Source organism: Thermobia domestica, chromosome 17 (genome assembly GCF_964235325.1).
Source record: "Thermobia domestica chromosome 17, izTheDome1.hap1.1, whole genome shotgun sequence".
In the NCBI taxonomy this organism is placed as follows: Eukaryota; Metazoa; Arthropoda; class Insecta; order Zygentoma; family Lepismatidae; genus Thermobia; species Thermobia domestica.
In genome coordinates, this window is record NC_137470.1 from 127,740,630 (window position 1) to 127,753,281 (window position 12,652).

Sequence of the window (12,652 nt, forward strand, 5' to 3'; positions counted from 1 at the left end):
CACGAAATGTAGTGAAAATAATGTTGACCGCGTTTTAGGGTAATTGGGACCACTGTGCTCCGGTTGCCGATCAGTTCAGCTCCGCTCCCAGCAACGAGCAAGCCAAGACTGACCACAAAGCAGCCCCGCAACAGACAACCACGAACAGTCAATCTCCAACGCCAGCAGCACTACCATCCACATCTGCAACAACGCAGCCACCAGAACCAACGCCGCCAAAGGAAGCTGAAACCAGCAGACCAGAGATCCAGACCGCTCAGAAATCCCAAGAAATCACAGACACCTCAGCACCGAACTCCAGCCTGGCGTCATCGATCAAGGAGATCCTCAGTCAGGGGGTTTCAAAGTCTCGAGCTTCCTCCAGAACCTCAAGGAGGGACTCAGGAAGATCACTGCAGTGAAGGACCCAATAACGAAGCTTACCACGGTCCTATACGTCGTTGCCTTCCTTATCGATGATGGCGCACAATAGTTCTGCTGTACATTGTGCCATTCGAGGAGTCTGCTGGGATGCTGAAGGCATCAGTAACCAGAAAACGGAGCTCAAATATTTCCTGGTCCGTGAAAATATAGGTGTCGCCTTGCTCTCTGAAACATGCCTGGAGCCCCACCTCTCCCTAAGGGTCAGAAATTACACCACCCACAGGAACGACCGCTGGGCAGAAAAGGATGAACGGCTATCCTGATCAAAACCCATATACCACACGACCATCTACAGCTTCCAGCGATGCAGTCCATTGAAGCGACCGGCGTCACGGTACACTCAAGGGCCACTCCACATAGTTTCTGTGTACAGAGCTCCATAGAACAGATTTCATCCTCCGGATCTCACCCTGCTTCGTAGACTTGGACACAGAGTATTCCTAGCTGGTGACTTCAATTGTAAGCACCTGGCGTGGCACTCCAGTGTGTCGAATGAGAACGGCAGAGCTCTCCACGATGAAGGCAGATAGATCTAATCCCGGCGGCCCCGAGGGAACCCACACTCTACCCGAGGAACGGGAGATTCCCCGATGTGGTGGAAATAACCATCTCTGCAAGCACCGCAATACTGGACGGACCAGTTGTGCAGCACGACCTACAATCGGATCACATTCCAGTGCTTTTCACTGTAGCAGTACGACACCACATACCTGCTAGCAGTCTCCCAAAGCAAACAACCACCGACTGGAATGAATACACTCGCCAGCTGGCGGCTATGATTGACACTAGGCTTCCAGTGAACAATCCGGAAGACATCGACAACCCTGTGCAAACCATCACCACAGCCACCAAAACAACATACAGATTGGGCACAACCGTCCACCAGCAACATGTTCAACAGCCGTCTAAGGACCCCGCACAGCAGCTCTGATCACACCTAAGAGATGGTCCAGACGGCGATGGCAGAAAAGCCAACATCTACAGTACAAGGCATTGGGTAATGCCTTGACGAAACTGGTGAAAAACCGACTCCAGCGCCTGACATATACTGTCAGGGATGAGAAGCATCTAGCCACGGATGCATCATCAAGGGACTTCTGACAGAAATTGAGAGCTGTGTCACGTCCTCCAGGTTCACCCCGCACACAACCGATAAAAGGCCAGCAAGGACTAGTGTACAGCCCAGAAGAACAGGCAACCGTCTTCGCAGACCATCTGCAGAAAACGTTTCGGATAAACAACATCCCACCAGACAGCACCAGAGAAACAGCAGTACAAGACATCCTGAGAAACCTTCAGCAGGAATACGACCTTCCCCCAACGGCTCTGACCACTCCGAGGGAAGTGGCGAGCATAATCAAAGGCTCCAAAATCACAGAGCAGTAGGCCCTGATGTAATACCACCGTTTGCATTGAAGCATGGGCCAAGGAAGGCTGTGGTATTCTTTACACAAATCATCAAAGGGATCATGAGGACTGGAAACTTCCCTGCAGCGTACCTGGAAGGAAGCACGGGTTATTATGATTCCCTAGGCCACAGGACATAGAATGGAACCGAAGAACTACCAGCCTATGTCTACTTTCCTACCTGGTGAATACAGTGGAACGAGTCGTTCACAGAAGAATGTTCCAGCATGTGCAGGAAAACAACTTAATCCCTCAACACCAATTTGAATTCAGGCAGATCCTCAGCACCACCCACCAGCTGGCTCGAGTAGTGGACAAGATCACACCCCAATACAAGGAAGGGGGTCACACCCTGGATCTATTTCTCGACATCGAGAAAGTTTTCGACAGGGTGTGGCACTACTGACTCGTCCACAAACTGCGCCAAGAGGGACTATGATGATACCGAGTCCAACTCATCCACAGCTACCTGAAGAATCGCCGCTTTAGGGTCTACCGAGCAGGTCACCTCACTGATAGTAGACCGATCCAAGCAGGAATACCACAGGGGTATTTTCTTTCTCCATGTCTGTATTCACTCTACACAGCAGACATCTCTACGGACCACAGGACCTTCCTTGCCATCTACGCGGATGACAGAGCAGTCTCCGCACAGAAGCAAAACGTCCGATATGTGGAGAGGGCAATGCCACATCACGGAACTGGAAGAGTGGACACAGAAGTGGAAAATCAAAACAAATTTACACAAAACGACTCTGGTTGACATCACCCGGAGATAGAGCGTCAGAGCATACAACATAGCGAAGTTTGGAAACAAGCTGCAAATGGCCAATGAAGCCAAGTACCTCGGATTCATTTTGGACCACCGACTGACGTTTGGACGACACCTATCTGCCACTGCAACCAAAGCATTGAGAAGACTCGGTGCATTGATGTCCATCCTCCTCAGTGCCTGCTTCTCCCACGAAACCGGAACATCTACTTCATCTACATACGGGGGGCGCGGTGGCTCAGTGGTAGAGCGTTCACCTCTGGTGCTTGAAATCACGGGTTCAATCCCAGGCCCCGCCAAGTGAACTTTGTGGTGGACAAACGTGGGTTCTCCCGTTTCCTCCCACTTTCTTCATTCCACCATTTCAGTCATCTCTCATCATCACCGTCTCCTTTAGCCTAACCGGCATAACCATGGGACGTAAAACTTAAAGATTTCATTTCATGTCATTTCATCTACATACGACCACTTCTGCTGTGTGTTCACCCGGCCTGGGAACATGCTGTACCCTATCACAAAAGCAGCTTCAAATCGTGCAAAACAAGACTGTACGGGCCATCATACGACATGAGATAGGTACATGGATTGCCCAAATCCACAAGGACCTAGAGCTCGCGTTTCTGGAAGAAGTCCGTAATCAGCTATCAGCCAGATTCTGGGCTACCATCGACATCCACACGAACGACAGCATTGCAGCCATTGGATCAGTCCGGCCACGACGAGAAGCATGCATGATGCCACGACCACAGTAGGGACGCCCTAACCCAGAAAAAATAAATCGAGGGTCTGCAACAGTTGCAACCCTAAGACAACACATGCACAGCACGCAGAAGACAAAAGAACACCAGAAATGCGAGGTAAGAGCAGATGTTCGGAACTTGAAGCACTAAAACCGATCAAAACAGCAACAAACGAACGCAAGAAATATCTCAAAATAATCACTTCCTACATTTCTCTCCAAGCTCTTTGGGCGGGAAAGACTCCCTAATCTTACCTATCCGATGCATCGGGCAAGAGGTTCCTTTCCAGTCTCTGCACTGCACTGGGCAAAGGTAAAAGAAATAGTGATCAGAAGAAAACTTTCAGTGACAGATTCCGCCAAGCTTTAAAGCGGACTGTCACTTAGAACTGTAGTGCGACTTCTGAGCCAGTGAAGGAGGAACTTAAGTAGAACACCCTACAATCTGTACCGGCAATGACAGTCTGCCACGAGTTATATGACATTGGTATAAGGTGTTGAATCGGCCCAGAGAAATAGTTGATAAGGGACTAAAACGTTTTAGTACAGCACCACTAGTGCTGCGAATGCGAAATACGGACCACTGATGACTTGGAACGTGTGCTATGCTTCGATGACTCATCGTTCACCTTATTTTAAACCACGTCCCGTGTTAATGTGTGATGGTCTCACAAACAAATGCATGTTCTACATTGTCTCTACCCAACCATGAAACATGACGGCCCCTCTGTAATGCCGTCAGCTGCAATATCGTAGTTTTAAATGAGTTCTGTGTTGACTCTTTCTGGGTCACTACTCGTGACTTATGTTGCTATTTTAAGGGATTATCCACATCCTATATTTCAAACATTTAAGGGTCAATGACGCCATATTCTAGAATACGAATGAGTCAATCCTTTTAACTAGAACTGCTGCGGAGTGGCTTGAGGAACATCGGAAGAAGCTGAATAACTCTTCCGGCGCAGATTTCCGTCTCTATTTTCTCTCACTGAATTGAATGATGCAGTGCACGGCGAATGGTCTAATAACGGATGATGCAGCAAAATTTGGACTATGTGTTGCGCAATGTGCCATTTAATGCTAGGTATCATAAACATTATTAGAATATGTAATATGTAGAACGTTTCAACTAGTATTGATATGTTTTTGTTTGTGTCTTCAACAAGAATCATTAACTGTAAAAATAGCCTCAAGCGAAGACACCCTCCGTTCTCGAGTGTACAAGTTCTACTCTGCCAACATCCAGTCCGGAAAATGGTCCACTCTACGACACCTTATGGCTGAAGAAGTGCCAAGAAGTACTACCTATGGTATTTTGGAGCGTTTTCAGGACAACACACCACCGTCTCGTCGGCCTGGCTCAGGTGGATCCAACGCCAAAATCACTGGAAGAAAATTGACCCTCTCAAGCGTTAGTTCGATCACAAGGACGGGATTTCGCAGCGACAAGCAGCTCAGCGGCTCTAATGTCATCAAAACATGAAGTGTCGGGGGATACAGAAGGTGAATGTGAAGGCATAGAAGAAGAAACGTATCCTACAACGCACTGACAGGCAGAAGTTCGAGTCGAAGATGTTGTGTGGTCGGCTGTAGCGAATGTTTTCAAAGGCCTTCATGATCTTCGCTGTCGACCCCTACTTCATGCTATCCCACTCCACCATTAACATCAACACCTTCTACACCTCGAACAGAGACGATATGTCACCTAGAGTGAAATTTTATCCCAAAACTAAGTTTAAGAAAGTTCTGGTCTGGGTTGATATCGGTGCACACGGATGGTCAGAACCGCTAATCATGGAGTCCAATTTTACCATCAATGGCAGGAATTACCTGAAGGAATGCATTAAGAAGTATCTGATACCATACATTAGAGCACACTATGAAAACAACCACGTGTTTTGGCCGGACAAAGCCAGTTTGCATTACGCCAAAATAGTGGTGGAACACTTGGAACAAGAAGGCATCCATTTCGTCGTCAAGGAGGACAACCCTGCTAACCTCCAGATGCACTAAGGACTTCAAATCTCTGTTGAAAGCCTGAGTCTATGCCAATGCCTGAAGAGCCGAAAACACTCGACAGCACATGAATCGCATCAATTTATGTCTGCGACAAATGGACATCAGATGTGTATAGCTTTTGGTGGAGGACACTAAAAAGAGGATCGATCAGATTAGGCGCAATGTTGCAGTTGAGAGTTGAATAAATGTGTGTTTCGTAGTACTTGTGTTACCCTTTCTATTGCTCCCTTGCTTTTTCTTTTCTGTTAGCAACCTGCTAGTGATATGTTTAGTTGCGTGCAGTCCAGATTTTGCTGCATCACTCGTTAATATTCATCTTGCCATCATTCACGTCCCCTATTTTTCCATTTTACGTCGCATTAGAGATGTTCTGAGGGTGAAAGGTAATTCAACGCCATATTAATCTGATAAGTTGTACCCTCTTGATACGTTTCCATTAAATTGTAAGGTATCTGTATATGTACGTATGCGGAGAGAAACTAGAACCAGTGATTTGGCTTTGTTATTTAACTTAAAAGTAATACAAAATATGAATACGTACAATATTTTCCATTGATTGTAAATGCACGCCTGAGTGACCCATGTTATGCATTTGCGTAAGAAAATTCGGTCATGCGTCACACTGTTAATCTAGTAGGATGCCAGTACAGACAGGACTTTGAACTATTTCAAGTGTATGTTTCGATCACATAATATAGTGTAGTGCGAATGAGGGAAGAACATAGACTGAAAGTATTTGAGAACAGGATCCTGAGAAGAATATTTGGACCCAAGAGGAACGAGAATGGAGAATGGCGGAAGCTTCATAACGAGGAACTACATAGTTTATACGGTTTACCCAACATTGTTAGGGTCGTCAAGTCTAGGAGGCTTAGGTGGGCAGGTCATGTAGCTAGAATGGAAGAAAGTAGAAACGCTTTCAAAGTCTTGACTGGTAGACCCATAGGAAAACGACCATTAGGAAGACCTAGGCGCAGATGGGAGGACAATATTAATATGGATCTCGCAGAGATAGGAATACAAAGTAGAAACTGGATGCAATTAGCTAAGGATAGAAGTCAGTGGAGAGCTTTTGTGAACGCGGCACTGAACCTCCGGGTTCCATAGGCCATAGAGTTAGTTAGTTAGTTAGTGCGAATGAGTACTTGAAAATTGTGCACAGGCTAGTACTTTCAGTGTAAATATTAGAAATTAAAGCAGATTCAATATGTCTTGTATCCAGTGCAAGAAATGTTAAATGAAGCTTTACCCATTGAATATAATCAAGGACACTAAACAGCAAATTTACTCATCTTATGAACCTTTGAGTTGCTTACAAGATGAGACAGAACACTTGAAATAGAAACATTCATTTTTCTAGACTTACTTCTTTTTCTAGACTTTCTAGTCTTACTTCTAGACTACTAGACATTTTCGAGACGAAACAACCTGTATTGTTGAGTATTGCCCAGGCCTAACTGACTGTCAATTTAATATCCACAAAAGTATCTCAGTTGATCGAAGAATGGTACTACGATACATGAAACGGCAATGTAATTTTAAGATAAGTACGAGGATAAATCGAAAATTATCAACAATGTTGACGTAACTCTTCTTACATCGTTCATACCGACCCCTGTCCTAGTTTATTTTATTGTTGTGCTGCCGTGGTCATGCTATGAAAGTTTGATCCTAATTCCTCCATTTATCTTCCTTTTGTTGTAGGTAGATCATGGTAGCTCCAATAGATGTTTGCACCAAACAGGAACAAACGATCAATGACCCGGTTTTTGTGGTCGAAAGGTATATCACGGGCATCAATCCATCAAAGACTTTCGGCACAATACGGGAACAGTGTCTTCCTACGACGGAGTGTCTAGGAATGGATTGAAAAATTCAAAAATGGTCGCACAAGTGTTGGGAACGAGGAAGGAGTTGGACGACAATCTACGGCCACAAATGATAACATTGAGCGTGTACATGACATGGTTCTGTTAGATAGACAAGTGGCTATTGATGAAGTGGCACCTGGTCTGGAAATTATGCATTAAGGGGCCGTAGATTCACCTCGGACCAAGAAGTAAAGGACGCGGTACATGCGTGGCTTGCTGCTCAGCCAAAAACCTTCTTGTTTGAGGGCATCAGGAAACTTGTGCAACGATGGACCAAGTGCGTTGTAAAACAAGAGCACTATATTGAAAAAAGATGCTAAGGTGAGTTTCCTATTCGTATTGCAAAAATAGTTATAGCTATAAAAACGTTGCGGATGATCTTTAAATTATCCTCATTTTCCTCAAAAATAAAAACAAGAACAATAATGACACTGAACCGTGTATTCCCGCTACACAATTTCGGCGAAAGTTTAAACGTCTACGTCAGAAGACGACAAAGCACGACCTTAACGTTCCATAGGTACTGAAAGTTTACAAAGGACTACTACACTCTAGGTATGACCTGTTAACTGGTCAGCCTAAACAAATGTATATTTTCAAGGCACTCTGGTGTTAGGAACTAATCTATCGTTCAAATATTTCATGAATGGACGTGACATCTGTAAATTCTGTTTAAGTGTAAGTTAGTGAATATGGTACCAATATGGATATGCAATGATATTGTCATTATGTCCTTCTTCTTTATCATCATCAAGTGCTATGTCACCGTTTGTAGTTCATTAATGTTAATAGAGAAGCTCTCACACGTTACAGAACACTATGATTCTCTACTAACCATTTTATTTTAATCTAGTAGTTAGTAGTTTCTCTACCGCTCATCAATTGCAGTCTTTGTTAACTTCTTATTCTCCTTTCTCCTACCATATCTTCTAACACGAATCTTAGAAAGTAATTTATACTAAACAATGTCTTAATCTCTGCACTACCTAGGCATTTTTTGTAATGCAAACTACCAAGAGGGGATTATTTTGTACCCACTTGTTAAAACTAAATGTATCTCACAAAAGAAACGAATTAGAAATTCTCACAAAAATCTACAGTGACTGAAGTTAACAGTACAAGGGATAAGACTGACCGCCAAATTCAGAAAAGGCGGGACACAGCTATTTATTACACTGCCATCTAGGAGTGACACTTCTAAATGTCATTAACGTCTCCTACCAATGGGAGCGGGGTATTTTGTGCCAACCAAATTAAAATAGTAAATTCATGAGACATACTAACGTTCAATTTGCACCACCGTAAGGTATACGCTTTAGCTAAACATGTTGAAGAATAATACTTAAAAATAAATAAATAAAGAAACAATTAGAAGAGTAATGACAAAAACATACTGTGGTGGGCACAAGGTACCCCCTCCCGTTGCTAGGACGAGAATTAAGCGTATTTTTTGCCTCTGTTAAGTTATCTCCATATTGTCCAATCTTTGCAACATTTCCTGACTCTCAAACTACCGTTATATTTCTTCCCTGATGCACATACACTTCAAATACTTCCAGATGTTCTTAGATTCCTTACATCATACACATTTTTTCTCCGCACGATATACTTTATGAGTAATTTCTCGCAATTCCTTTATTCTTTACTTCACAAAATGTACTTTCTGATTTTTAATTTCTTACTTTGATATTTCTTTTCCTCCGATTACAGATGACTATCAAATTAATAGAATTTGGAGATTTAATTGCAATCATTGGACGTTCGTGAATAATGTATTAAGACCCTGGTATGGAGCGTGACGCTTTACGTATCAGCGACGTGGACATTGAGAAAAGCTGAAATATTCAAGCTGGAAGCATTTGAAATATAGTGTTGGCGCAGAATGTTGCGCATATCTTGGACCGAAAGGAAAAGGAATGAAGACACACTAAAGGAAGCTAATGAAGGACCACAGATCATGAAGATAATAGGACAAATAAGAAACAACCTGCCTGACCATCCTATTCGGCTCTCTGATATGATCACCATGCTGATAGAGGGAAAGGCAGAAGGAAAACCAAGAAGAGGAATACCAAGGATATAATATCTAGAAGCAGTTACGAAGAAAATGCCTTATCAAAGTATAAAACATATTCCCCAAGATAGAGAAAAGTTTCAAACTGTTGCCCACTAACCTATGGTTGAGGTGAACAAGAAGAGGAATTGCAATGAATTGAGTTTTAAAGTTACGCGTTCCCTAGATATTTTAAAAGTGGATCTGTATACGTAAGTTATGCTCAACTGAAAAATTAATTATTCTTTATATTGTATATAACAAAAGACACATATATTGTGCACGTTATTAGCAAAACTAGGTTTTAGTACAAAACCTCGTGGCCGAATTATCGCAACCAGAACCTTACGACTCAAAATCTCGCCTCGCCAATAACTTGCCGCCCAAAACTCGTGGGCTAAAATCTCCCCTGGGCAAAACATCGTAGCTCAAAACCTAGCGTGCCAAAATCTTACCTGGTCGAAATCTAGCGACCTCAAAATCTCACGTGACCAAAAACCTCGCGGACCAAAATCTCACCTTAACTAAAATCTCGCTGCATAGAATGTAGCCTGCACAAAACCTCACTGAACGTAATTTTACGTAGGAATGAGTTTTGTCAGCACAAAACTTCGCCACAACGACTTTTAAGTATATTATTTTTTTATATTGCTATATATATACATTTTAAAATGAACACATAGATAATTATATTACAAGTAAAATATATATGTAGACCTTCTTCCTGCCCAAGACAGACCTTTGATCGCTATTAAAATGACATTCATTATGATTTTGTTATTTCTAGTGATTTCAAACTTCGCTTGTGCTTCACTAGGGATCCTGCACTGCGTAATATTTTGCACGCTAAGAAACCGATCAGGGTCTACTAGTATGCCAAGCTTGATCCCGATCCAAAGGGTTGTGTGTATTGTTTTTTGTTTTGGAATATATGACGCAAAATTTGACCGCTCACAGCTCGGAAACCGTAATTCTGCAATACATAATATTTCATAGAAGGTAAAAATCTACAACCGTATTAACGTTGATCCTGGTCGAAGGAGTTCGGCTGAATTTGTAAAACACATAGTATCCGTAATTCTTCAGGAAGAAAACGAAGAATGAAACTAGATTCGACGGATAAGATTTGTCTTCATTTGGATTTATTTTAGGATTACATATCCGTTAATATTGAACCTGTTGATTTCTTACTTTTCTATTGTCTAAAGTAAACATTTGCGAGTCCCGTTTAACTTTAATCTGTCTTCCATTTCTCTGTATAATTCTTCTTTTCGTTCTTCTTCTTCTTCTTCTTCTTCTTCTTCTTCTTCTTCTTATTATTATTATTATTATTATTATTATTATTATTATTATTATTATTATTATTATTATTATTATTATTATTATTATTATTATTATTATTATTTTGATCTCAGAATATCGTTTAGTGAATTGTTATGTGGAGACTTTGTTTCGCAAGATTTTGCCTTGGCGATATTTCGTTCTGCGAGATTTTGGGTGGCCAGTTTCTGGCCATGGTATGTGAGGTTCCGTGAGATCTTGTTCTGGCCGCGCAAGATTTTGAGCGGAGAGATTTTGGGCTACGATGTTTCAGCCACGAGATTTTGTCCGTATGCCGGAAAGCTAATCTATACGTAAATAGAAGAAAGGTAGAAAAACGGGATTAGAATCTTTATTTTATATTCACGACTTTTCCGACACTATTAGATGTAGACCGTTGAACGTAGTTCAAATATTTTCCTTGGATGCTGGGCTGCACATATGATGGGATTTTGCGAAATGCCACCCTTATGGGACTGGATGTAGTTTAATGTTTATTTCACATTCACGAGATGTCCGAAACTGTTAGGCGTAGAACGTTGCAATTTTGAATCAATGCTAATTTTGTACTACTTTTTTCCGACCTAAGTTGCAGATAACATGATATTTAGAAAATAAAAATATTACGCCTGAAGGGAAGAGGGTAGATTTCAACGTTTTTTGACAATCAGAACATTGCAAATATTATGAATTTCTCCTTTAGTCGTAGGGTTTGTAAAATATGGGATTAAGCAAAATGCGGCCCCAAAGGGGAAGAAGGGAGGATGATTTTTTTTTTTTTTTTTTTTTGTCATTCGCCACATCATTGAAAATTGAAATTTTGTATAATTATTTTCCTTGTATCAGATCTGCTTTAACTAGTTCTGACCTCTAAGAACATTTATGGCTTCAATACTTTTTAAGTTGTCCCTCAGATTTCGGAAACAGTTACACATAGATCCTATGTGAAAATATTCTCCTTGTATCCTAGGCCGTAGCAAAGACGGAATGTTATATTTGGAGATTGAAGCTTGAATGTTTACTTAAATGCTCTCTGTGTATCCAGGTTGTTAATAAGGCTGAAGTTTACAGATTATTTTTCCGAAGCGGAGAAAGAAGTGTCTGAATTTTCTCTATGTACTGTAGACTGTTATGAAAAAACATTTTACGAATTTTGCCACGTTAAAATTTTTGACTGAAAATAAAACGCAGAAACGCTAGTTCAATTTGCCACGTAGAAAATTCTCAGTGACACAACTCCGGTATTCATGTGCTTTCTTCCGTGATAAAGTCAATACAAATTTTATACCCTCTTCCTCTCCGCTCTATGAAAATATCGAGGAGTACTATCATTTAAGAAATGCTGAAGAAAATATTAGAAATGAAATTTTTAAGTTTAACGTCCCACGAATATGCCCTTTAAGCTAAGGGAGAAGGATGAATGAAGCTATTGTAAATGGAAGAATTTGATATGATAATGGAATAAGATTGTGGGAGGAAACGGGATTACCCCGAGAAAACACACGAACACGATGTTGCCCATTACTAACTTACGTAGCGAGGAATCGATTTAGAGACCCCACGCATGAAAGGAAAGCGCTCTACCACTGAGCCATATGTCCCCCAGGAGATACATTAGAATTTATCCTCTTTTGTTTCTTTGTATTTCATTGTTTTCTTGTGTTTCTTTTCTGTTTTTCTTAATTTCTTTTCGATAGCACTTCCAGGAGGTTCTCGGGCATTGGAGCACCCGCGAAATCAATGCCCCAGTGGAAACCATTATATAAACGACATCCAAGGAATAAATAGCCATGCATGTGGCTTTATTTCTTTTCTTTTCTTTTTGGTACAATATTGGAATTAATTTCCTCGATTGCCTTCCTCTTGATAGAAACCAAAAGAGAGCACGATTGAACGTGACCAAACGGTAAGAAAGGGGTGCGAGACAGATGCTTATTAGTAGAGAATTAAACTCTAGCGTTTTACGTTCTCAGAATTCAGGCAGCTTTGCAACGAGACACAACAATACTCGAGTTCTCGCAACCCTATACGACTTATTTCAAAAGAAT

At 41.7% G+C, this 12,652-nt stretch overlaps 1 protein-coding gene across 1 annotated transcript in view; it reads left to right on the forward strand.

Annotated features, from left to right (window-relative positions):
- The first annotated feature begins 458 nt into the window (after nt 1-458).
- LOC145674170 (uncharacterized) overlaps nt 459-12,652 on the forward strand; it is a 113,367-nt gene continuing 101,173 nt past the window's right edge. Inside the window, exons 1-2 of the mRNA XM_081744001.1 lie at nt 459-525; nt 1,556-1,805. Coding sequence (XP_081600127.1) covers nt 459-525; nt 1,556-1,805 — 317 coding nt within the window. The remainder of the gene's footprint in view (nt 526-1,555; nt 1,806-12,652) is intronic.